We start from the raw sequence: 26,976 nt of genomic DNA on the forward strand, positions 1-26,976 counted from the left end.
TCTCAGCACAGAACTAAGTGATCCCCAAATTAAATAACTTATAACCTTGCAAGGCTTGTTTCTGGCCTCTTTATTAATCACTCTGGTTCATGAGCGTCAAAGTCGTTGGAGCAAGTCTAATAGGAAATAACGTGAGAAATGGGCAGAGTTGAAGTATGCTATTATGGTCTACGTCCTATTAAAGACTTTTCCAGACATGTTCCTGGAATTGGATTTGTGCTATCCAGACACTTTCTTTGACCACTAGCGTTGATTGTCAATACCTAACTTTGTTAAATATGATTTTTAAAACAACTATTAAAAGCATCATACTAATTTGTTTTTTCCCTCCTTGTTTTTAAAAATCAAAGAAGGGAAAAGATCATTGTCTTGTTAGTGGGCTTTGGCAATAATAATATCTTTGAAGTTATTATACCATAAGACACTGCGTTTGACAATGATGAGCTCGTATTCTCTGCCTTAAAGTTGATAGCAATAACATAGCCAACTATAATATAAGTTTACATTTGCTTTAATTTTTGTATATGATATAGTGACTTTTTTTATCCCAGTAACTTTTTAGTTGACAACTTTAAAGATGTTTTGCGATCATCACCATCATCATCTTAATGCTCTGTAAAAATTAATTTAAAAAAAAGTAAAACACCTGTGACCATGACAATAATAATTAACTTCAATGTCAGTGATCTTCATCGGCGTCATGCTCCCCAGCAATGCCCAGAAACATAACATGTGTGATGGGCACAATTGAATAATAATTCTGAGTTTATAATTCAAATGAGTGATATATACGTCTATCCACGTATGGATAGCACTCTCTTATTATGTTAATTATTACTATTATTTTTTTTACATTTTTAAATTGTTCTTAAATTACATAATTGCCATACTTTAAAACACTGAGTTATTGTTAATTAATTTTTATGAAATATCTATTATCGATATATAACAAAATCTATGATAAAATGCATTATTCACAAATCTCATTCCTAAAAAAATGTTTATAGTTTAGTATTAGATAGAAAGAAATTCTATACTTTGATATTCAGCAGAAACGAAAATAATACATGAATGAATAATATAATAAAATGTGACATACTAAAAAAAAACCTAAACAATCTTTTTTTTTAATTTACAAGGACCAAACTTCAGAGGTTATTGTTTATAAAAAATACAACGATAGATCCATATACTTTTGACTATGTTCGTTTTTAGTCCCAATATTTATTTTATTATTTTTAGTCCCTTTATTTGATCCGTTTAAAACTTTTAATCTCTAATTTTAAATATAACGGTCATAAGCTGGTATTGATGAAGTTAATTTCACTATAACTCTATAAATCCTTTGCTAACACAATAAAAATATGCCGGCATAAAAATAAATTGACTAGGTATAATTAAAAATAAAAGGTAAGGGGACTTAAAAGAAGCTTCATTGTATATTTAGATTAAATAGAATGCTACCGAGGAAAGTAAGAGACTAAGGGCTTATTTGGTTTTGTTTTTATTTTTTTTATTTTTAAACATTGGTTTGTAGTACAATTTTTGAAATTGTTTTTAAAACAAAATAAAATTAAAATCCATTTTTTTATTTAATTAAAAAAATTAGAATTAAAAAATAAATTGATAATGATAATTATAAGAGGTTAATGGTGATGATTTATGATAAAAATTAATTAAAGTAATTGTAATGTATTCTGAAAAGAAAAAAAATTAAAATGAAAACAACTTGAGGTTGTTCTATTTTAAAAAGATAAAAAATAAAAACAATTTAGAAACAATTAAATTGAAAACACTTAATCAGAAAAGTTTTTAAATTTTTGTATTTTAAAAACAAAAAATAATTTTAAAATGAAAACAAACAAGCCCTAAGTGCACGTTAACAAAGGGTTTAACAGAATTAAGTATGTGTCAATAAAATTAAATTTAATCAATACCATATCATGGTCCTTGTGTGCATTTTCAAAATACGAGCTACCATTACACCTGGCTCAAACGAAAAGAATTGAGAATAATAAAATAAAATTAGAAGCTAAAAATAAAATGCACAATCAAAGTACAGATGTACTTTTGGTTTTTTTTTTTTTTTATAAGGGAGAATCACACTGCATGCCCTTAAAAAATAGAAAATTACACTTTGAATGTAATAAATTTTAATAATGCACTGCAAATCCAGAGACCCTTGTTGCAATTTTTTTTTGGCATGAAAGTATTGTGTGATTTGAAAACTCAAAACTTGAGTGAAACTCTCATCCACAAAGCACAACACAATGATCATGTATTCTCAATATGATATTCATAAATTATCAACACAATACATACATATTCAATAAATCTATAGGTTAATTAAAATATACGAGTCATACAGAGTATATACAAAACATGTCCATAAGTGTACAGATACAATATTCATAAATTCTCAATACAATATCTATGCGTGTCCAATTGATCAGTAGGTTTAATAAAATATACAAGTTATGCAGACAATGTATAATACAATATTCATGGATACACAGTATAATGTTCATGCATTCTCAACTAAATGTTCATGCATGTTAAATTGATCTATAGGTTTAAAAAAATGTATAAATTATACAGACAATATACAACACCATGTCCATGGATGCACAATACGATTTTCATGAATTCTCAACACAATATCGATTCATGTCCAGTTGATTTGTATGTTAATTAAAATAGTCATGCAGAGTGTGTACAACACAATATTCATGAGTGTATAACACAACATTTATGGTTTCTCAACACAATGTTCATGAATTCTCAACACAAGGTGCATATGTGTCCATTGATTAGTAAGTTTAGTAAAATATACAAATTATGCAAAACAATATACAATACAATGTCCATAGATGCACAACACAATATTCATAAATTTTTAACTAAATGTTCATGCGTATCAAGTTGATCATTCCACCACTTTCAATTCGTTTCTTTCATTTTGATTAAGGATAAAATTATACTTTTATTTTTAAGAAAAATTATAGCAAAAGCCTTGAGCCGGCAATACATTATCAAAATTTCTTAAACCTGCAGTGCACTTTTCTCTATTTTTAAAGCTTGCAATGCCATTCTCCCTTTTTGTAATCTCTGACACGACTGATTATAAATTTTACTAGCGAAAAGGAATGACTTCTAATTGATGGTCTAAGTTCAAAGTTTCTGTCTCTGAACCATCAGCATCGACAGCCCCGAAAAATCTCGCAATCAAAGCATCCAAGTGTTCCTAAACCAAAATACTTCCTGCTCCTTAATCTCACTAACCGAAATACGGAAATTCTCGAGGGATATGCTCGGATGCCCTGTGAAAGTGGCTTTGAAGTTTCAACACCTTCCTACGGTATGGGAAATAGGTGCATGTTTAATGGCTGATTTTTAACCAGTCTACAATCTACATGAATTCTCTATACACCTACATTAATTTCCCATCAACACGTGTAGGAAATTATGCTCTCTCCAATCTTTTTATGGGAACCTTCCTTGTGTTTTTTAATACAAGACCTTTCTTTCCTCTTAAATATCCTTTGTTTTTTTTTAAATATTTCCTACAAAGCAAACTCTTAACAAACTAAGAAATATTCTTTAATTAATAAACTTCATCGAAGAGAGTGAGCCATTGAAGGTAATTTTGTAATTTAAAAGCTTAACTTTGGGCCAAAAAAAAAAAGTACTTTGAACTGAATTTCTTAACCTAGAAAACACAATCATCAATCCCTATAATTTCATAAATTTTTTTTTAGTTCTTATAGTTTTTTTTCAATATTTTTAATCCCTATAATTTCAACGAGATTGGATAACATTCGTTATTCAGATAATTAAATTTTACTGTTTTTAATTTTTTCAGTCCCTATAAAAATTAAAAACACTAAAAAAGAATAAGGACTAAAAGTAAAATTCAATAAAACTATAAGAATTCATAATTATATTTTCTTAAATAAATAAATGCAACTCATAACAAATTACAAGCCATCATTTAAAAACAAAAAACAAAAAAAAAAACTATGGGCGAATATTTGGGCCATCAAAGCCTAATGGCTTCGCCCACCAAATTAGCTTTCATTTTAGTCTCTTTTATTGATTCATCATATTTTGTATTTTTCTATTTTTTTTATATTTTTTTATCTTCATTAAGATTTGAGACTCATTTGTTTAAGATTAAAAAATAAATAATTTAAAAATTTTATAGAGAAATTTATTTTATAGAAATTTTATAAAAAACAAATATTATTGTGTTTGATTTTCATGACAAAAAAGTGATTATTAATTAATTACTTATAAATTTATAATATCTTCCTTAATTTTTTTATAAAAATAATTTTTTATTATATTATTTTTAAAATTTTATAATATCTCACATTTCTTTAAAATACTCTCTTATTTACCGCATTAAACTACTTTAAGAAACTACTCAAAAATAACTTCTTAAAATAATCAAGAATGTGCTTTTTTTTATTTTAATTATTTTCAAAAATTTAAACAAATACTATAAAAACTCATAAAATAATTTTAAAAAATATAAGTATTTTTAATAAAATAAACTAAAGCAAACAAGTCCTTAAGTTTTCACCAAAAGCCTCCTTAAATAGCATTTGACCAATTTAGACATATCCAATTGTATTTTAACTGTTTTCAATAGGAGGATACCTAAGAGCAATTAAAAAAAAACCTATTTTGAAATTCCACAAAAAAAAAAAAACTAGAATAGATATGCATAACAAGTCTTTGATGAGAAAAGTACCTACATTTAGCACACAACTATACCTTAAACAAAATTGACTCTAATAAAATGATACTTGTTAGCAATAAAACAGAATAGAGGTGGATAGAAAGTCACCAGGAGAAAGCTGGACGAATAAAAAGTGAGGCCTTCGCATCAGCTGAAAGACACGATTATTATTATAGGATAAACCAAATTTGATGATAAAGCACTTCAAACATTCTCACTCATCACAATTAAAATTGTTTGACTAACCAACAAAAAAAAAAATGTTTGACTAAATCCTTCATATCATATCACGACCTCGAGCTAAATATGAAACAAATAAATATATACATCTTAAAGCATCAAATGTGTTACAATTCTGCAATCTCTACCTAAAGCAATCATAATCTAATTACAGATGCCTTCCCGCAGTAGAAACTAAAACCATGCCCGATCATAAAACTACCAAATTATTAACCAATACGATTTGGATCCTCCCCACAGCAACATGATGCGTCGTGTGGAAGAAAGAAATCAAATGTCTTGCCTTGCTTGTCATAAATTATCGTGCATCCATTTTTCTGCTCACATCACATGACCATCATATCATTTGAGAGGATCCAAAGCTTAGTAATATACATATCTAGAATGAAGAACTAAACAAGTAAACAGAAAGTCGAGACCATGCCCCCCATTCTACACCAGTATAATCTCTACTTTCTACCAGTAGTTCCAAGTCGAGGTTTGCCCTTGACCTCAGATTCCTGCATTGCAGAAGCATATCACATTTGCATGTCGTCAAAAGCTATTAAAGAACCTTTTTTTTTTTTTCAACCAAACCGAATACCTGTGGCAAGTGCAGTAAAATGTAAGTCTTCGCTGTTGCAGGATTATGATTTTCAGCCCCTTTACTCCAGTCATAGCAGACCTATGAACAAGGATATCATATCAGCATATCATTTGCACAAGGTTTAACAACATTCATTAAGAAATTTTTTCTTTCTTTTTTTTATGGCTCTTCATAAAGAAATTTTTGTTACGCAAGATGAGTCTACAATAACAAAACTGGTGAGTAAACTGCGCAATATACACTTCCAATCATAGCAGAACAAGGACGTCAACACATCACTTACAACCTCTTATGACCCTTGTCTATTGCCAAAGCAACAATGTATAACTTTTCTTTGTCATATGACATTGACAGACAGGTTAATTACGAAGAACCAATAATTAACTCTCCTTTCTTGCTATCTTCTTACATTCCTTCATTATTTTGGGAATATTACCTACATTTTTTTCACTTCTTTTTCTATCTTATTTCGAAAGTTCCAGACGATTCTCTTCTCTGGCATTTTTGCACCCTCTCTCCAATACTGTGCGGAGGAGATTTTCAAGGTACCCTCACTACTGATTGAAAGAAAAAGGCAGTTAAATTCCTGATTCTCAATGCTTCCAACTAAATGTATTTTAATGTGATTCAAAGAGGGCGCCTAAATTTATTTCATAGAACTGCAAACTAGTGCAGAAACAGGTATGTACCGAGTAAGCAAAGATTGAACCATCATTGTTGAAAGTACTGCAAGGAATAGGTTGACTGCACCTTAACATGGCCTGAAATTAGAAAAGATTATAATAAAATTGGAAAAGTATTAGGGAGAATGACAAGTAAGGACCCATAAGAACATTAATGTCAAATTAAGATTTATTCAGCACTAAAATTCCCAAATTCAGTACTTTTTTTCCCATATTTCAGTATTAAAGCTCTTGATTCGGCATTAATATTCTTACAAAATCCTTACTTATTATTCTCTCAAAGTATAAAGCACACTTGATTACACCAAAAACACCACTACAACATATATGGAATCAAAAGATGGGATGAAAGAATGCAAAGACCAAATAGGCTTATATGCTATTATATCTATATATCAATGCTTTTAAAGGCACTCGCCTCAGCACCTAAGGTGCAAAGGTGAGGCGCTGATCATGGCCATCGCCTCTCAATGCAGAGAGGTGATGGGTTTAGTCAAGTGCTCGCCTAAGAGCGCCTTGTGTGATTTGCATGACCAAAAGGTGCTCACCTAATAGCGCCTTGAAGCAGTAGAGAAGAGAAGATCGAGATCAAAGGGACTGGGTATTGGAGAAGGGAAGATGACAACTGGGACTGTGTATTGCAGAAGAGAAGACAAGGAAGGACGCTGGCTGGGAATAGAAGAAAGACGATTCATCCACTGACTGGGTATTGCGTGACTGACTGGGCATTGTAATCATGAGTCACAATTTTTATAAAAGTGGAAGAAGATTCATCCATGGATTCGTGACTCATGATCGTGACTGGTTAGTGGGTATTTCAATATTTTATATCATATTTTAATAAATATGATATAAAATATAGAAAGTGATTATATGATATGAAAAATAAGGAAACTTATATCACAAAAGAAAATAGGAAACATTTAAATTTTAAACAATATTTTAATAAATATGATATAAAATATAGAAAGTGATTATATGATATAAATTATATGATATGAAAAATAAGGAAACTTATATCACAAAAGAAAATAGGAAACATTTAAATTTTAAACAAGAGAAAACAATTACAGAATAGAAAAGATTTTAATTTATTATAAAAAATTATTTTTTATTGAATTTTTAATTATGATAAGAGAACACAATATATGAAGTTTTAAATAAATTTATATTTATCATTTTATCTATTTTTAGTTGGTTATATATGTTGCATGTTCACATAGTAGCGCCTTGCTTCACTCAGGCACATGCCTTTCTAGCGCCTTGTGCCTAAGGCATTTTACAGGCTTTGTGCCTTTCACCTTTAACAACACTGATCTATATACAGCTCATGCATTTGATTTGTTATTGGAAAATAAGTATACTAATTAAAATTGAATGAAGGCATTGGTAGAACCTTAAGTCTCTGTTTACTATCCTTGTCCCAAAAGTTAAAAGCTCCATCAGAACCCGCAGTTGCAAATGTATGATGTACCTGTAACAAATGCAATGATAAACAAAATGATAGCGAATTCTAAGTTTCCTCAAGACCATTATTTATCCAGACTGCATTACTCAATAAATTGATAGATAGCAAAATTAGGAGGCCCAAACACTTTTGTCTCTTCTTTTCAGAGAGTTACTTTACTGCCAAGAAACTGATTTTTCTGGAATAATTTGTTAGGAGTACTTGAACAGCAGAGATGTTTGCCCAGGAACTTCAGAGCAGATTTTGTTGATTCATATTAAGAGATTGATGATGATTAAAAAAAAACAACAAAAAAGGGAGGGAAGAAAGAAAGAAAAAATTTTGTGGGGAAGAAAGAAATGCTCATATTTAAAAGGACTCCTCCTGCCCTTAAATGTGTTGAAGCATAGAGTGATGTTCAACATTTCCCTTTGTAATACAGATGGATGGATGTTTCTAACTAAAATGGAAAGATGATAATGACATTTCACCATTTAAAGGACTCATGACAATTTGGCATGCATATTGTTTATTGATAATCAACTTAAAAGTAAAAAGAAGAGACTGACGGAAAGCAAAATATTACAGGATGGAAGTTTAAAGAGTTGACTGAGTATATCTCATTGCCCTCTCTGTGGCATTTGAAAGTAAAGTTTTTACTCTGTTGGCTATCATCCAAATGATGCACCCCGACTCTCCCTTCGATTGATCCAACCTGCAGTGACCGTCAGATTCAAGTTCAGTCTCAATCAATCTACTCTTACAAGATACTCAGGAAAGAAAATCATGAAAATAAAGATCTTTAGAAGTCACTCTCGTATATTGGAGATCACAGAATATTTTAAGCATTAAAGGGGTGCTTCCTAGGATGAACCAAGACAAAAGATAATATGAAAACTTCAAGCTTTAAAAAGATGGAAAACCAGGAGAAGAAAATAAATTATATGCCCCCTTTCACTGCAGGTTTGGAAGTATTTGAATACTTAAGCATCTTTTTAGGTGGATAAGATCTAAGTTTCATTACTAACCCAACACTCGCCTATCTAGAAATTATAAAATTATTATCGCTTCAGTATTTGAATAGAAAAATCATAGGCCTTTTCAGCTTTTGTAAATGCATTCTTTTGTTGAAATTCCCACGGTTTAGCTAAAATGCCAAAACTACCTTAATATCTCAAATTAGCATAAAACCAGCTGAAAAAAATCTCAAATTATCTCAAGTATAGCCTTTGCTAACTCAAAATTTGGAAAAAGCAATATACAAATCAGTTTTCTGAATAGTATGACAACGTAAAAACAGCAAACCATGAAAATCACTCAAAAGAGTAACCTAGCTGACTTGAAAGTATAGCAGATGGAATAAACTCCCTATGCGACAATGAAATATGTAGAAATCAGGTCCTCAATAACCATTGTTGGCAAAACAAAACCATCATATCATTCCTATATCAAAAATTAACTTAAACATGAGGACACGGCCACAAGGGCTGTCAACAGATAGTTGCCTTATTTAGGATAGTCAACTCTCATTTTTCAATTGACTTTCATATCTACGGTCCTAGTATAGGTGTTAAATTTCCCTTTGGGGCCCAGTCCTCTAGTTCATGCCTGCCTATTTATTTGTAACAGAGTTGTACATTTAGCACATCTTTGAATAAATAAATATATACATGAAATATTCAAGAAACATAAAGTTTTTCAACAGATACTAATGGGAAAAAGGGGAAGTGAATTAAAAATAAGTCTTCCCAGATATTGAAAAGGAGCCACAAAAATATATATAGAAAGCTTACCAGGAAACCTTGTTGATCAGGAAATGCAGCAAGGCACCTTGTCTGATACTTCAAGGGAGAAGTAATTCTCTTGAATTCAACCTGTTGCAAATGAACAGATGGCCAATGTAAGGGACGTTTACCATAAATGACCAAAAGCATTTTGGGCAAAAAGAAAAATAATTGGTTTTAGGAATGTGTTTCTTAGTTATACTACATGGCATGCTCATTCCCACCATAAGATGTCTGATGGAACCCTCTACTCTATTAAGCTTAAAAATAAGCAAAACCAGAAAATACACTGTAAGTGTAACTAACAATTACTATTGCTGAACAATAGAGTGGGATTACAATCAAAATAAAGACTGAAACTACACTGAGATGGCAATTACAGAGCATGAAACAACATAACCTATACCCTCTAAGCAGCAACACAAACACTGGTCTCTCACAAATACAAACTGAAGTAGAAAGATAAAATGATGAAGAAAAGATTATCTTCTCCACCCCTAATCTGGCATTCGAGAGGCCAGAACTCTCCTCACTTGACCACAATTCTCCAATAGTCCCTCTTCATCCCTCATCATGGAAGTACATAGTTAAAGAGTCAAAAAGTAGTCATTACCCCTACTAACACTACCCATATCCCAAGCTACACCTAACTTGACTCTTCTTTTATCATTTGAATCTTACAGTTATAAACCTTCAAATAAACCTTTTGACCACTGGTCTTAGTCTTCTCTAAATCACCTCCCTGCCTAGATTGTCTACTATAAGCCTTAGGAAATGACAGGAAAATCTTTTGGGAATCACCAGCTCTATCATTTGATAGAGACTTGGTAGTATGAGATACTAAGTCTCACATTGAGTAGTATGGGATGTTCAATGGAGTAGATAAGTGGGTTGGTTCTCCTACTTCAACAGCTAGATTTTGAGATAAGGTTCCCTGCTTGAGTACCCATCAATTGGTATCAGAGCCTCGTGTCGGAGGTTCCGGAAAGGGCTACCCATAGAGGGTTCTAACCAGAAGGAGACTGAGTTAAGTGCTGTGGAGTGTAGCCGTTGGGACATCAGCTTTCCATGGAGGGCCAATTGATAGAGACTTGGTAGTATGGGATACCAAGTCTCACATTGAGTAGTATGGGATGCTCAATGAGGTATATAAGTGGGTTGGTTCCCCACTTCAACAGCTAGCTTTTGAGGTAGGGTTCTCTATCCTGCTTAAGTACCCATCAATTGGTATCAGAGCCTCATTGTCGGGGGTTCCAGAAAGAGCTACCCATAGAGGGTTTTGACTGGAAGGAGACCTAGTTAAGTGCTGTGGAGTGTAGCTATCGAGACGTCAGCTTTCCATAGGGGGCCAATTGATAGAGACTTGGTAGTATGGGATACCAAGTCTCACATTGAGTAGTATGGGATGCTTAATGGGGTATATAAGTGGGTTAGTTCTCCCACTTCAACAGCTAGCTTTTGAGGTAGGGTTCCCCATCCTACTTAAGTACCCATCAATGTCAAATAAAATATTAAACATGAACAGACTGGGATTGTTAAAGAAGACAGGCTTTGTAAGTTGACAATCTGTTAAAGTTTCTGGAAAGGTATTATGTTATTAAGGCTTTATTTTCAATTCCCCATCTCCTAGAAGTGGCTGAATTATCAACTATGGAGGCAAATTGGTCATCTTTTTTTCTGAAACAAACAAAACTGAAGATATTTTATTCTATTTATGCAAGTCTTGGCAATCTCATGATAGAGCTAGTTACTCAATAAACAACCTAATGGCTATACTGGCTATATTTGTTAGGGGATGATAAATCCCAAGTGTTAATCTGCAGGAAATGATGTTATATGCACTAAGAAGCTTTAAAGTAGTTTCAAGGTCTCTATTCCTTTTTTTATTTTTATGCATAGAAACTTCAGGAATGGGCCCTTCTAAGAGTTGCCATAAAAATTTTATTGCAAGCCAGAAGACAGGTTGGTGTGACACCATGATGCCTAACAAAGGAAGAATTGTACATCTTCAACAGTTCCCCAGCCCATGACAACCATCTGGCTGGTTTAGCAAATCAGGGAGGTAAGCCTAACTTCACAAACTAGCAAGATGAAGAAGGGCAACATTTTATGAAGAAGTATATCTTTCTTTAAATTGTACTAACTATAGAGGGATTAAACTCATGAGCCACACAATGAAATTGTGGGAGAAAGTAATTGAGCACAGGTTGAGATTGGAGACAAGTATTTCTGAGAATCAATTTGGTTTTATGCCAGGTAGATCAACTACAGAGGCGATTTATCTACTAAGGGGATTAATGGAAAAGTATCGTTGTAAAGATAAAGATCTACACATGGTTTTTATTGATTTGGAAAAAGCTTATGACCGTATACCAAGAGAAGTGCTTTGGAAAGCGTTGGAAAAAAAGGGAGTACGGATTGCTTATATTAAAGCCATACAAGATATGTATGAGGGGGTAAAAACTAGTATAAGAACGCCTAGTGGTCAAACAAAGGATTTTTCTATAAAGATTGGGCTACATCAGGGATCATCTCTGAGTCCTTATTTGTTCAACTTGATTTTAAATGTTTTGACGGAACATATTCAAGAGGAAATCCCGAAATGTATGCTCTTCGCGGATGATATAGTTCTTATAGCAGAGACAAGAGAAGAGGTTAATTGCAAACTTGAGTTATGGAGGAGGACATTGGAGTCGAAAGGTTTTCGTCTGAGTAGAAGTAAGACAGAATATTTATATTGTAAATTTGATAAAGGACTATTCGAAAATAATTTGGAAGTGAAATTGGGAGATCAAATTATACCTCAAGTGGAAAAGTTTAGATATTTGGGAGCCATTATCCAAAATGATGGCGAAATCAGTGGAGATATTTCACATAGAATTCAAGCTGGGTGGTTTAATTGGAGAAAAGCTAAAGGAGTTATTTGTGACCGTAAGGTGCCTAATAAACTTAAAGGAAAGTTTTATCGTACTGCTATCAGACCGGCAATGTTATATAGTAGTGAATGCTGGGCTCTAACGGGACAGCAAGAGCATAAAGTTGGAGTAGCAGAGATGAGAATGTTACGATGGATGTGCGGACATACACGTAAAGATAAAATTCGAAATGAGCACATACGTGAAAAAGTGAGGGTGGCACCTATTGAGGAAAAAATGGTAGAAAATCGGTTGAGATGGTTTGGGCATGTACAAAGAAGACCAAGGGAGGCACCAGTGAGAAGAGTGGAACATATAACTTTGAGTCCGATTAAGAGAGGTAGAGGAAGGCCTAAGAGAACACTCTTGGAAGTTGTTGAACGTGATCTCTTAATTAATAATATTTCTAAAAGCTTAATAAATAATAGAGCACAATGGCGTCTTGCAATCCATGTAGCCGACCCCACCTAGTGGGATAAAGGCTTGTTGTTGTTGTTGTTGTTGACAGAAAGGAATGGCTACACTTTTTAACAGTCAAATAAAAGTCTGCAGGACAGATATGCATAATTTGTGCGGCCTAATGGACAATTTAATGGTATTCATTACAGATTTAGAGAGATCAGAGAGCTTTTATTCTAATGGTTTTTGTCTTATTTTTTTTTATTATCATTTTCTTCTTTTCTTATTCTTTCAAATTATTTCTCATGCTCACTGTTCCTGTCTCTTCTCAATAAATCTGCAAACCAGCTTCTTATCAAGTATGAACTTCATACAGTCTCACTCATCATCATGGAGAAAGCACTCAAGAGGAGAATCAAGTACCTGAGGATTTTGCAAGTTGTAAACAATTAGATTTCTATCAGCAGTCCCAACAACCATCAGAGGATGTCTCACTGTCATTGCATAACATCGTTCTGGGAGTTGTTGTGTATGCACTGGATTTGACTGCCTAGTATCCCAATACCTGGTAAAAGCCAGGAAAAATTTATCATGTGGAAACCACAGATGCATCAGATCATGCACAACAACAAATAGCTAGAAGTCAAACAACAATTATGGCCCCGACTAAACAAGAAATACAAATGGATAATAAATATTTCAACTAATGTCCATTGAAAAAAATTATTTCAACTAATGACATACATGAAAAGTGTTCAAAAAAATGTGAAAAGTTCATTAACAGTAATAACAGCCATATCGACAATCATCATATCTGAATTTGATGGCATCATGCAGATCATAAAAAGAGGTAGGATTGGCAAAGGGTTGTAAATGTTCAAAATGTTAAAACATACATTCATACACCACAATCTGTAATCCACAATGGTAAATACTACTATAAGATGTAGACTATGTAGTGTGTGTTTTTGTTTTCAATTTACATTTGGCAAAGCACAATTAAGAGATCCAACTATTTGTTAGATTTGGCAAAAGCACATCCTCGATATGGTTTGAATGTGCTTTTGAGGGTTACCCAATCAGGCCTGTAATGTCAAACTACACATACAAACAAAATGGAACAAAAATGATAATGCCTTACCTCATAGTCCTGTCCCAGCTTCCAGTTACTAATAGGCTCATCTCAGGAATCCAAGCAACTTCTTTGATTGGTGCATCATGCATAGCAACAGTCATTGGTTGGCCTCCAGACAACAAAGGCCACATCTTCACTTGCTTATCACAACCACCAGAGAAGACGGTTGTGCCATCATCCTTCCAAGTTGAACATAAAACCTATACATGAAGATATACATTATTTATCCACAAAAAAAAAAAAAAAAATATGCATTATGAACCGTATAGACAACAATCTTAGCTTAAGAAAAATAAGATCATAAGAAATTTAGCAATAAGTCAACTTAAGCAAGTCATTCATATAATGATTAATTACTGACATCAAATAAACACTTGAACATCTAAAGTGATGCTCAGCATCGTAATAACGCCTAACATCTGTAGACTGCCTTTACCGGTATAGATCGCACCTCCCTAACTCAAGATAGCACGAAGCTTATCAAATGTGCAGACTGAAGGATCAATCATTCTCTCTTCTTCTTCTTCCTTTCTCTTTTTTTTTTTTTTTTTGCTTTTTTTTTTTTTTGGAAATCTGCAGAATCATCAATTGCTATGAAGAAAAACCATCGCCCCACAAAAATTGCGCATGAAAGATCTAACTACCCAATTTAAGAAAGTGAGGATCATTTGCATCCTAGCAATTAGCCCATTATGGTGTTCTAGTCAATGTTATTGAATCGGACATCTTACACGGAGGTGAGAATTGAAATTAAACAACATAAATAAACAAACCATACGGTGACAATAATCGAAGTAAAACTAAATTTTACCGGCTGGTCATGTGATATAGATGCCTTGGGCACACTGGCAACATTTACACCATTTCGTACTATCTCCCAACATCGAACCTGCGGAGGAAGTTAAGGAATTTGTTATAACTTCCTGGAACAGAAATTTTCTAGCATAATTACAGAACCAAATAATGCATTCTCTCCGGACTCTAAAAGCAAAACCTTCCAAGATGTAGAGCATGGACGTTAATAAAAGCTCGGGAAAATTACAAGCAACTAATCACGCCCAGAGAGGAAACGGCAAAAAAAAAAAAAAAACAAACAAACAAACAAACCAACCAACCAACCAACCTGGCTATCCCATGAAGTGGCTACGAGAAAGTTGGCTTTGGGACTGAAGCTGAGACTCGAGACAGAATCATTAGGAGGTTGAGTCACCTGAAAAATTCCCAAACAAAGAAAACAAGAACTTGCATTATATAACATTACATAACACTCGGAGATTATCAGTGACAGTCTGACAGAGCAAAGACCAAACGTTTAAAGCAGCAACAAACATAGGAAATGGAGGCGTGTGAATTCCGAATACCTCAAAGGACTTGTTGGGATTTGGATTTGTAGTGGTCGCCAAGAAGTTCGACATTGAGCATCCGATTTAGAGGGACTCGCTCAATTTCCTCCGACAAAATCTTGGACCGCAAGAGAAATGAATCGCTATTCGTAGATTGGAGAGAGCGCAGAACGGCAAAAGCATGTAGCGTTTTGGGGACGCTTTTGTTTTGTTTGTTTTTATTTTTTATTTTTTTTGGGCCGAAGAGGATTTGGTTTTTTTATTATTAAAAACATTAGACAGACGTTGACAATGCTTCCGATTTATTAAAACTTTTTTTTTTTTGGGGGCGCCATCAACGCGTTAATGTATATTGAGATTCTTTTATATATCAATTAAAAATATATATTCAGATAATAAATAAAAAATAGATTTAATTTTAATAATTAAGAAAAAATGATTATATTAACATTGGCTAAAAAATAATTCTCCTAATAGTCAATGCAATTCAAATAATTATAAAAATTATTTAATATTTTATATTTTAAACCAAACAAAACTTTTAAAAAATGTTCCACTCCCTTCACTACTATATTTTTAGCTTTTATTATTAAAAAAATAGATAGACTTTGATGATGCTTGCGACCTATTACCCTTTTTTTTTTTGGCGCCATCGACTCGTTCATGTATAAAAAGCCCAAATCCTCTTCGGCTGAAAAAGCCCAAATAGAAAGCATCTTTCCAATGCATTACCCCAAAAAACAAAATCCTACTCTCTCTGATTTTATTTATAAGTACATGTTAAAAGATTTATTTAATTTCATTTATAAATTATAATATAGTCTTTTTAAATAATATTGAAAAGATATTTTTAAAATTACTCCTTATGAAAAAAAATAATATAACATCATTTTTTAAATTTATTATATAGGAGTATATTTGAAATTCTACACACCTATTCATTTTAGTTTTTTTACATTGATCATGATAAAGTTGATAAAAATGATTAATAAAGTAAAATGGAGGAGTATATTATAGTCCAGATGAAGTATTACTTATCACTTTGTTTGGTATGTTGTAGATAAGGATAGGAATATAGAATAGAATACTCACTTTGATTTTATATATAAGACATCTTTTAAAAGAAATTTGCGGTTCTTTTTATAAATCACTTTGCAGAAAAAATGAATATTATTTTCTTTCTTCTAATTTTACATTTTCACAATTTTCTATGGGTAGAATAAAAGGTTCTATATGAGAAAGAAAATGTTTTTTAAAAATGATACATTTAATAAGAATAAACTGATAAATTTCTTTCTCTTTCAGACAATATTAAGAAATTAACTATTGTTCCAATGAGATAGTTAAAAATGATTAATGTATAAATAACAAAATTTCCCTTAATATTAAAATATGAGCTTGAATAAAATTGCTTTTAAAGGGCAAATCTGACTTTTCATACTTATTCCCTAGTCCTTGCCAGCCCAATTTCCATTGATAAAACACAAGGAAATGGTTGAAGGCAAGCCCTAGGGAGAAGCAATGGCTAATGGGTTTCATTTAGAGTTGGTAATTTGAGCGAGTCGGGCTTATTCGAGTTGAGCTTAATCATGCCAGGCTTATTTGGATCGGATTTAAAAAATCCTACTCATTCTAAAAAGCCTATATAGCCAAGCCCGGCTTTAACGGCTTTAGGCTTCTAATTTATTTGGGTCGGCCCGAATACCCGAAATTTTTTTTAAAATATTTTTTCTTTATTTTGTAATCAATTTTAATTTTTAAATAATTTTATTAAGTATAAAATATTATTTTAACTTGAAAGGAATAAAAAATAATAACTTATTAAATTTGTAGTTAAATACTTAAATAACTCTGTTACTATTTTATTGTATTATATGCAATTTATTCATGAATGTTTTCTTTACTTGTAAATTAATGTCTTATTTGTTTAAATATTGCCCTTATCATGGTTATATAAAAATATTTATAAATTTTAATTGAATTATATTATTTTAATTATGATTAAGTTAATCTCAATTCAACTAAGATTAAACTATTAATTTAAAATTATTGCCCTGATTAGCTCAAAATTTTTAATAACTATTGGATAAATTATACTTTTTATTTTTAAGAATATGAAAAAAATAGCTATCATTATATTATATAAAAAATCATTTAATTATGGGTAAAACCCTATTTTTTTAATTTTTTTCTTTAACCTTTTATATTATTTAAGCTCTATATATAAAAGATATTTACTTTAATTCATTATTAATTTTTAACCAAGTCTGTCATGGATAATAATTAAATAATTATTTAAAATATTATTTTATTTATTATATTTATTTAGTAGTAGAGCTAGGATTTTGTACATGTCCAAATTTTATTTTTAAAATTATTTTAATTTAAAATTAATTATTTTATTTTATAAAAAATATAAAATATAATTTTTTGGATAAGAAAATGGTGTATATGACTCAAATTTTTTTTTTTGAAAAAATTGAGTCTTAAAATATAAAAATCAATATTAAAATATATTTTAATTATTATTTTGAAATATTTTATTTGATTAAAATTAATAAAAATAAGAAAATATATATATTTTTATTTTTTTAAAATAACTATAGTAATACACTTAAATATATGATATTTTAGAATCAATAATATAAAAAAATTAATATTTATTATATTATATATATTTTTAAAAATTTATTTTTTTTCTATTTGGAGATCTGACTTGGCTCGAATTTTCTCGAGCCTATTCATGCGACCCGAATAAACTCAAACAATAAAAAATTATTAGTATTTTTGAATTCGGGCTTAAATTTTTTAAATAAATTCAGGTTGGTCCTATCGATCATGATCTAAATTATCAAGTCTAGTTTCATTCAAACCAAACACGAGCATCTCGCCGACGCGACAGCTTCTTCCATTCCATCTTCCACTTTTCCATGAAACCAAACAAGCCGATTCGCCGAAACAGCAAGCTTTCCTTGCCAATGACGTTGGATCATGATCCCGATGTCCTGTAAAATCAACAATGCAAGGGGATGAAGCTGAACACACACACTTGCAAGATCAGACCCAGTGCAGCAGTGAAGTCCGTGCTCACCAAATCCAGACCCTTGTCTAGATTCCAAAATTATGACCTTTTCATACGAACACAAGACTAGGGACTTAATTCACCTCATTATTTTACATTTAGTTGTAGAACTTGGGACCAATAATTAAGAGATATCTCATGCCCCTACGCAGATCCAGTTTACGAAACAAGATTCTCAAACTAGGAGAAATTTAGATCATCCTATATTTTCTTAGGACCAATAATTAAGAGATTTCTCATGTCCCTACCCAGATCCAGTTTACCAAACAAGGAGAAATTTATCTCATCCAATATTTTCTATTGACAACATAAAACTTATTTTTACTAATGGCAAGTTGCCTCAGTAACAATGTCATCTCTCTACAACACATGAGATCCAAGGTTCAAATCATGCTTTGGCATCTGGGTGTGAGTTGTGTTTAAATTGATTACTTAAAAAAAAAAAAAAAAGACAACAGAAAGCTTTTGTGATTGCAAAAAATGTGAATCAATTCAATTCAATTCAGGTCAACATGTATTATAAAAACTATAAAAATTTACACCATCCATATATTATTATTTATGTGGCTCATTTATCATATCTCATACAATGTGTGGAGAAACCTATCGAGTTTTTTTTATAAACACATGATCACGCATTTGAAGAAAGATCGTTGGGAATGAAAATTGCAACAATAAATTTGCAGTAGATGTTTTGACAAAAAAATTTGGCATTAAATATTACTGCCTCCGATCCTATTTATAAGATACCTTTTACAAATAATTTTTTATTCAAAATATAAGACATTTTGCAATAATTAAATTATTTTTTTTCAATTTTATCCCTTTTTAATTAACATGAAGATATTTAATATAGTTGTATTATTAGTTAAAAGTCAAGAATAAAAATAAAAAACACATTGCACTTTTTTATTATATCAAGAAAAAAATTAATTTTTCTTAATATATATGAAACGGTTGAAAATATCCTACAATAATGACCCCAGAGAGCATTTCATAGTCCATTGTCATTTTTTGTGACATTAATATTATCCATATTCAAGTATCGTTAGGCTCTCTGACTCTAAATGAGGATGACTCTCCCAACATGAAATCTTTTCCAATTTAAAAGATTCAAATACAAGACCATATTACATCAAATCCTCTCTACGCAAGCACCAATAATTTTCATAACTCCTACATGAGGAGGAGTTTTTCTTCTTCTAGGCTAAATCTAATCATGACATGTCAAGCCCTTGACTTGTGCCAGAAGAATGATAGCTTGTATCCAACACCTCTCCACCTGAATGATGTTGTGGCTATATCTATAGCCTTGCATTTCCAGATCTTCCTTTCCAAATCTCTTACCTGCGATCTAGACCTAGTCGAAGCTTCAGTATGGAGGTTCTTGAATCTTGATCAAAGTTAAGGACACAATATAGAAAGCGGGTGCTGCATTAAAGTCTAGTGCTGTACTTCAACTGAAATGCTGGATTTCTAGGTCACAGCAAAAAGTTCCTGCAGCAACTTGCACAAGGGGTCGATATAGTGCTATGGTGGTCCTCATTGACTAAAACTGTGTGTGTGTGTGTGTGAGTGTGTGTGTGTGTGTGTGTGTGTGTGTTGTGGGTTCTCTGTATTTCGTTGATGGATAAGTCTGTGTGTGGGTGTGTGTGTTTTTTTTTTTTTTTTTGGGGGAGGGGGCTGGGGTTGGATTATCTGTATTTGGTTGAAGGATAAGGTCAACCTTAAAGGTTTTATGGTGGTCCTAAGATTTAACATCTTTTGAAAAGCAGAAGGTGCAGAAGAAGGAATTAAGAGACTGAAGCCCATTAATAACTTCACATGGTGTTCTTCTGTAAAAGTAGTTATGCACTATTAGTGTTGCTGCTCCAGTACTTATTGCACTCACTGTTCATTGCCCTCATCATTGTATAAAGTTCACCAAATCATTAATAACAGAGAAATAAACGTTTATATGAAATATATAAACTTCAATGTTCATCTCTTTGTATATCATTGAGATTCTCCATAAATTTTATAATTATTATGTACCTTGTGCATTTCAAAACTTATTAAAAAGAAAAAAGAAAAAAAGAAGTCAGCAATATAGATGCCATATATCAGCTACATATTTGATATAGGTACAAGTCAATTTTTTTTTCCCCAGAAAATCATTCTTCATAGCCTGCCTCTGAATCTGATGTTCAGTTCAGAATCAGAGCACCATGCTTAGTTTCCTATCGGTACTACTTCATTTACCCTAAATCTGATGTTTTGTATACTGTACAATCATCATTCGGAACTGATAATTTTACTCTTGATTGATTTTATTATGTGGGATTGTTCTTCGTTATTAATTAATGATAAACTAATTCAGAAAAATGCAAAAAGGAAAAAAAAATAATATTGGCATTTTCTGGGCTAATGCTACCCCTTCATAGCAACTGGCACAAAACAACTTGGAAAAATTAAGGACCAAAATTTTACAATGTGTCCATTAAAGAATCTAAAGATTATATTGGGGCTATTTGAAAGTGTATTTATTTTATTGCTCTAAGAATTGGTGTTTTGTAAAATATATTTTGAGAACAAAAAAAAATTAATGAAAATAAGTGTTTTTACCATCCTCTCTTATTTTTTAAAAAATAATTCAAAAACATCTGAAAATTATTTTCATTTTTCTGTTCTTTAGAATAATATTTTATTTTTTTATTTTTCAAAATACTTTTTAAAAATACATTATCAAACAGATTTTTTTTGTTTTTTTTGTTATGAAGAACAAAAAATTATTTTCAAAACAGGTTGCCAAATAGGCTCATTATAGTTATTTATAAGAATTTAAGTTATTACTAAGTTTAATCTCAGGTTTTAAAAAATTACAACAAACTTTAAAGAAATTTCATATCAAAGTTCTCAAACTCTAACTTTTTAAAAATCTGGCATTCACATTTTAAAGCTAAGTAAAAACTTTGAAATAATTATATTTATGATTATAATTTGGTAGCCACCTTTCTGAAATGTTGCCTTTTCTGAAGCATTGACCTTTATACTTCTTGACAAGAATATTGCCTTTGGGAGATAAATATTAAATATGGTTAAGTATGGGTAATAAATTCAGAATTAAAATAAAATATACGACATTACTTGATTATGACCTTACCTTTGTCATTATCTCCTACCCCATGAATGCTTCATATATCTGTTACTTCATGCATGATCAAAATATAATGCCATTGGTCCTAACTAGTAACTAGCTCTGTTTCTGTTTCACCAGCTACGACCATACACCAGAGCAGTGAACCTGATAATGTTGGAGAAAAATAAACACATAATATATCATCTTTCATTGAAGTAAATCTTACACATTCAAATAAAATCATCATCGAAAGCTTATTAAAAAAAAAATCATAGAAATGGATCCTATATATTTTATGTTTACTTATTTCCCAAATTGGCACTATTATTTCAATGGGAAACTAGGAAGATCTAAACTCAGAAGATACTTATATGTTTGTTTTCACATAAAAATCATGATCACCTAAAGTGAGCTTTCAGATTAAGTTATGAAAAGAGGAGAGTGAAATCCAATAGTTTGGGACCCATCAGTTTCTCTCTCCTAATTTCACTGTTGTGAACTTCATGCCATCTTGACGAGCTACATGATACTCTAAGGATTTAACTTTGGGTTAACAAGAAAAAGTCTTCTTTTTCGAGCGCTTTCAGAAGCGGAGTTCACCATGTTATTGGCTAAGAACCCACTTAAATACAATAAAAGCTCTCTCAGTCTGAATAAACTTCACGTGTTTTTAAAAAGGAATCACTCTCTTTCCTTCTAAAACAAGGGAGGTAAATTTGAAAAGCTTGGCACTGTAGGCTTTGCCATAAAAAGAGAATATTTTCTTTCTACCCATTCACTCTTTAGGCCATGTAACCGTGAAGAGTTAGCTGTCAGCATTTCCAGCTCTGTTTATGAAAGACTCAACATTTGCAAACTCAGTCTGCATCTTCCGCTCATTGGTTTTTCTGTTCTAATCCCTTTCTGCGCCTAAAACTCTTTTGACCATTCAATGTATTTCCAACTACGCCTTCAGTTTTTCACTATGTGGCCAACTTCTCTGAGAAAGCAAAAGAAAATGACTACACCTACAAATAAGGTTACGGAGAAGAAACTAGCGTAGGGTGTTCATTCTGGTTTCCTCTTATTTTCACCCCCAGTGAAACAACCGTTTAATAAAATATCCCTAATATTCATGGAAAAAAGGGTCGTTGCCAATTTTGCAGCATTAACAACTGAAAAGGACAGGATCTTGGATCCATTCAGATCATAGGCATATGCAGAATACATATAATGACAAAAGGATTCTACACTGCCAGTGAACCCATTGTTAGCTAAGTCATAATGACAGCATGTCTCTCCTATCATCTTGTCATTTTCTCCTACTGTTTCTCAGTTAAGAAGTAAGAACCATCATGTTTGCATTAGATTAAATAAAAACCATATTTTCATAATAGACCCACTTTTGTTACCTTCAAAAAACTTGTGATAAAGTCTACACCTTCTGTTCACCATTTCGCCTATTCATCTTCTCCTTTAGAGGCTCTCTATCTGTATCTCTCTGGGACGTTATCATGAGCCTGAAGAGCACTAACAGGAAAATGAGGAGGGGTTTCATGTGCCACTCTCAGGCATCAACGGCGGTGTGCATGAGCACCGGCGACCATCGGTCGGTGGTAGTGCCTAGAAGGCCTGACAGAAGCATTTTTCTAGATGATACCAGACTCATCAACTACCCTAAGTACTCCAAACTCATTGAGCCTCGCCGGTTCGAGCCTGCTGATAAGAAAGCACTGTCTGTTCCTGTACCAAAGATCAAGCAGAAGAGGGAGCGAAGTCTAGATCAAGAGAAAGCGCCAAGGCTATTTCATCAAACACCTACAGATCAAGTCTTTCAGGTCAGCTAAGTTATTACATATTTATGGAGATTCTCTTGTTTCTCTTGCTCATTGTAATTAATGCACGCTCGGTATTCTACTATATCGGATCAAGTTTTCAATTCAGTTTTATTAAAGAACTGCCAATATGCTACAACATAGCTGCACTTTTTGTCCGATGATTCTCAAGAAAGTGATCAAAGTCTGGATCCCAAATTAAAAAGCAGGGCAAGATCAAGTGGACTGAAGGAAGAAAACAATCCCCTTTTCTCCTTCATCAATGACTTGTTATTACTATTAGATCAAAAGGATTAGGACTATACCAGATAAATCACAGGTGGAGCGAGGAAGAAGATAAGGATTCTCCATAATTTGTCTGTATCGCGCAGTTTTGTCAAGTTCCAAGATCTTTCACGTGCCTTTGCCCTTGACCCTTCCCCATGAATATTCCTCACGGAACGCAAAATGATTATGTGTGAAACTTCTATTTTATTCATGTACCCTATCATTTCTCTCTCTCTCTCTCTTCCTAACAAATAAAAACAAGGATATCTTCAATTTTTGAGTTCAATTGCAAGAAGAAGATGCAGAGGGATTTGATTGAAGAAGAAGATGGTTGATAACAGAGTTGCGGGTTTCAGTGAAGTGATGAGGAATATTGAATGATTGTTGTTTTTGCAGGTGGTTGTGATGAAGGTGGCTCTTCATTGTCAAGGATGCGCTGGCAAAGTCAAAAAGCATCTCTCCAAGATGGAAGGTAATTATCATCCTCATCTGTCTATTTTATGCAATATTCTTCGAACTTTTTGCACCCTAATGTTCTGTTTAATCAATCAATAAATTAAGTAGCATTACCAATACCAATATTATCATGACCGTTGCATTGAAAAATATATATACATATATATTATAAAAAAATAAACACACACACATATATGCATACGCCCTCCTGCCAAGTTTATGAGTTTTTTTTTTTAGGATATGAGAAAAAGTTAGAGTAATTAATTTCTTTTCTAATTTATTTTATTTATTATAATTATTAATTAAAAAGAAGAATAAAATTGAAAAGTTACATTTTTTAATAATTTTAAAGATATAACTATTATTTTTAATAAATTTGAGGTTGATTAACTTTTTCTTATATTAAGATGGAGGTAGAATATTGTATTATTATATTGGATTAGATTGCCATGCCTTCTCAACTACCTCGAATACTAACATCACAGCCATTTATTTCTGTTCATTAGAAACTAATGAATTGAAATGCAATGATGAAATTTTGAAAGTGGGATTGAAATAAGGGTAAAAGTAGATCAGGCCGCTACTAAAAGGTTTACAGGCTAAGAATCTATTTTGAATCAAACTTAATTTATTTACTAAATAAGTTAAATCAAATTTAGATCTTTGATTAGTTTTATTTATACAAATAGGTTAGGCCTATTTTTATAAGGCCTAACCTATAAGCTTTATAGGTCAACCTATTTACATGCATATTATTATATAATATATTATGTATATATAATGCTGTAATATATAATATTTAATTTAGAAATTTAGATAGAATCAACTTCACCCATTTCTTTAGCCCCTTTTCATTCTTTTTTTTTTAGATCAAAATTTGAAAGCATTAGATAGTTTTTTTTTTCTTGATTATGTTCTTTTTTATTATATTTTGTATGGTGAATTTATGATATGTCAGTTTAACATTTTGCTTTTTAATCAATGTGTTCTTTTTCATTTCTAGTTTCTTGATTATATTTTCAATTAGATTAGACTTACACATGTATTGATTTTAATTTTGTTATTGTGTTGTAGCTCATTAGTCTTCTTACTTATTATGCATTTTATTTGGTACATTAGGTTGTATATATATAATCTTTAATAATCCTACAACTTATATGAGACTTTTAGAGCTTATGTAAGCTTGTTTAAAATGTATACTTTTATGTATGTTTTTAAATAGACTTCCAGACCAAGTCATACTTTAAGTAAACTTAGGTTTGAACTGTGAAAAAGGCATTATATAGGTTTTAAGTTAGGTCTAAGCTTTTGATATATCACATAGGTTCAAGCCTATTTAGTCAAAGCATAATTGGATCTAGCTCATCTTCACCCCTAGATTGAAAGTAGCAAATACATGAAAAGAAATTTTTATATAAATTCGGTATATCATGTTATTTATGTACCATCTAATCAAATTGCACCAAATGCAATCAAATAAAATATTGTATATTTTTATTTTTAATAATTTTATTTTATAATAAAATATTATTTAATTTCTTGTCTTTTCTCTTTTTATTATTATTAATATTAAAATTAATTTATATTTAATACAACCGCAACCAATAATGGATGACGTGGTGTACCTCCCCAATTATGTTACCATATCACACGCATGACTTTTTGACTGAACAGAACCTTTTGTGTTTGACTCTTATTAAACTCTTTTACTCACTCCTTCTGACAAAACAATAAATATAAATATATATATATATACACACACATATTTCATTTCCTACATTGAAATAAATGTAGCTGTTGGCAAAAAAACAAAATAAATGTAACCAAAACTACGCTCATGTGATCTGCATTGAGTGAGGCAGGTTAATAATGCTCATACCTTATAAATAATGGTACAATTTTTTAATCGAATTGATATGTTATACATAAATATAAATATAATTAAAATCTGTTTATGGTAAAATTATACTCCTTCCGTTTAAAAATGTAAGATATTTTTAATTTTTTGAGGTGTAATCATTGCCTTTTTTTCTAAAAATGCCCTTATTAATAATGGCTTTATATTTATTATAAGGTATTTAATAGGAGTAAATATAGAAAGATAGAGTTAGTTGAAAAGTAGGTAACTACTTTATTGAGGGTGAGATTCAATAAAACATACCTTATATTTTTTTTTTTTTTGAAAATATCCATTCCCTCACTTGCTTGGACCAAATTAGAATGTCATTTAGTTTAAATTTATGGATTAAAGTTTACCTTTCCTCCCTGAACTCTACTGGATTGTGAAAAAAACAATTTTAAACAAAAATTGAACGAAAATATAAAAGTGAGTTGATTATACAATATTTCAACCTAAAATTTTAAGGATTATGTTTATGATTATTTTTACTTATATTATTTTGTTTATAAACCAATTCTATCTAGCTCCTAGCATGAAATTTTTTTCTTAATTTTTGCTTACATTTTGAGGTGAATCAAAATTTGATGTTACTTATACTCTACTTATGGAGCTTTGCTAATGAATAATAACATTTTTTGTGTGTGTATACATGTATGTATAAGGGGTGACATCATTCAGCATTGACTTGGAGACGAAGAGGGTGACAGTGATGGGGCACATATCTCCTGTGGGAGTTCTTGAGAGCATCTCAAAGGTCAAAAGGGCTGAGTTCTGGCCTTGTTGAATCATTAGACTAAAAATTACATTGTTGCTGATTCAGTGTTATTTCAGTAGTTAAAATTAAAATATATATATATATATATATATATACATAAACTTTGAAATCTCATTATTCTCTTTCTGTGTTCCCATATATTATTTAGTAACATTATCTCTTTATGATGCTTTTCTGAACATCATCAAAACCAGGAATCATCACTTGATATATAGGAAGAGGAAAAACCTATCAATCACTCTTCATGGGACTCAATATATATACGGTGATGAATATTATGTTTTTTTT

General features: G+C 31.4%; 2 protein-coding genes and 1 long non-coding RNA gene across 3 annotated transcripts; 1 reads left to right on the plus strand and 2 right to left on the minus strand.

Moving 5' to 3' along the window:
- Positions 1–5,045: 5,045 nt before the first annotated feature.
- Positions 5,046–15,454, minus strand: LOC129304773 (protein RAE1-like). The gene is made up of 11 exons (XM_054944557.1): positions 15,295–15,454; positions 15,057–15,143; positions 14,745–14,822; positions 13,940–14,133; positions 13,222–13,363; positions 9,494–9,574; positions 8,287–8,415; positions 7,650–7,727; positions 6,260–6,331; positions 5,568–5,648; positions 5,046–5,484 (listed from the first exon to the last, which is right to left on the minus strand). The coding sequence occupies exons 1-11, from the start codon at positions 15,346–15,348 to the stop codon at positions 5,434–5,436; spliced, it is 1,047 nt and encodes a 348-aa protein (XP_054800532.1). The 5' UTR covers positions 15,349–15,454; the 3' UTR covers positions 5,046–5,433.
- A 3,978-nt stretch (positions 15,455–19,432) lies between these two features.
- On the minus strand, positions 19,433–23,962 carry LOC129304525 (uncharacterized). Its single transcript, XR_008591707.1, has 4 exons — positions 23,596–23,962; positions 22,868–23,273; positions 21,501–21,641; positions 19,433–19,855 (listed from the first exon to the last, which is right to left on the minus strand). It is a non-coding gene; the product is annotated as an uncharacterized LOC129304525 (long non-coding RNA).
- LOC129304524 (heavy metal-associated isoprenylated plant protein 35-like) lies at positions 22,970–26,852 on the plus strand. The gene is made up of 3 exons (XM_054944210.1): positions 22,970–23,293; positions 23,954–24,029; positions 26,576–26,852. The coding sequence occupies exons 1-3, from the start codon at positions 22,970–22,972 to the stop codon at positions 26,695–26,697; spliced, it is 522 nt and encodes a 173-aa protein (XP_054800185.1). The 3' UTR covers positions 26,698–26,852.
- The last annotated feature ends 124 nt before the right edge of the window (positions 26,853–26,976 follow it).

The sequence above is a fragment of the Prosopis cineraria genome, unplaced genomic scaffold (assembly GCF_029017545.1).
Source record: "Prosopis cineraria cultivar Desert tree isolate PC_DT_omini unplaced genomic scaffold, ASM2901754v1 PC3, whole genome shotgun sequence".
Taxonomy (NCBI): domain Eukaryota; kingdom Viridiplantae; phylum Streptophyta; class Magnoliopsida; order Fabales; family Fabaceae; genus Prosopis; species Prosopis cineraria.

What these genes read in the sequence shown, in the direction of transcription:
- LOC129304524 (XM_054944210.1), top strand. Translation starts at nt 22,970, where the DNA reads ATGAGCCTGAAGAGCACTAACAGGAAAATGAGGAGGGGTTTCATGTGC. An exon ending in CTACAGATCAAGTCTTTCAG is followed by an intron (nt 23,294 to 23,953) that starts GTCAGCTAAGTT and finishes TTGTTTTTGCAG; the next exon opens with GTGGTTGTGATGAAGGTGGC. An exon ending in GCATCTCTCCAAGATGGAAG is followed by an intron (nt 24,030 to 26,575) that starts GTAATTATCATC and finishes TGTATGTATAAG; the next exon opens with GGGTGACATCATTCAGCATT.
- LOC129304773 (XM_054944557.1), bottom strand. Translation starts at nt 15,348, where the DNA reads ATGTCGAACTTCTTGGCGACCACTACAAATCCAAATCCCAACAAGTCC. An exon ending in ATCCCAACAAGTCCTTTGAG is followed by an intron (nt 15,144 to 15,294) that starts GTATTCGGAATT and finishes GGAATTTTTCAG; the next exon opens with GTGACTCAACCTCCTAATGA. An exon ending in ACAACTTGCAAAATCCTCAG is followed by an intron (nt 9,575 to 13,221) that starts GTACTTGATTCT and finishes CATTTGCAACAG; the next exon opens with GTTGAATTCAAGAGAATTAC.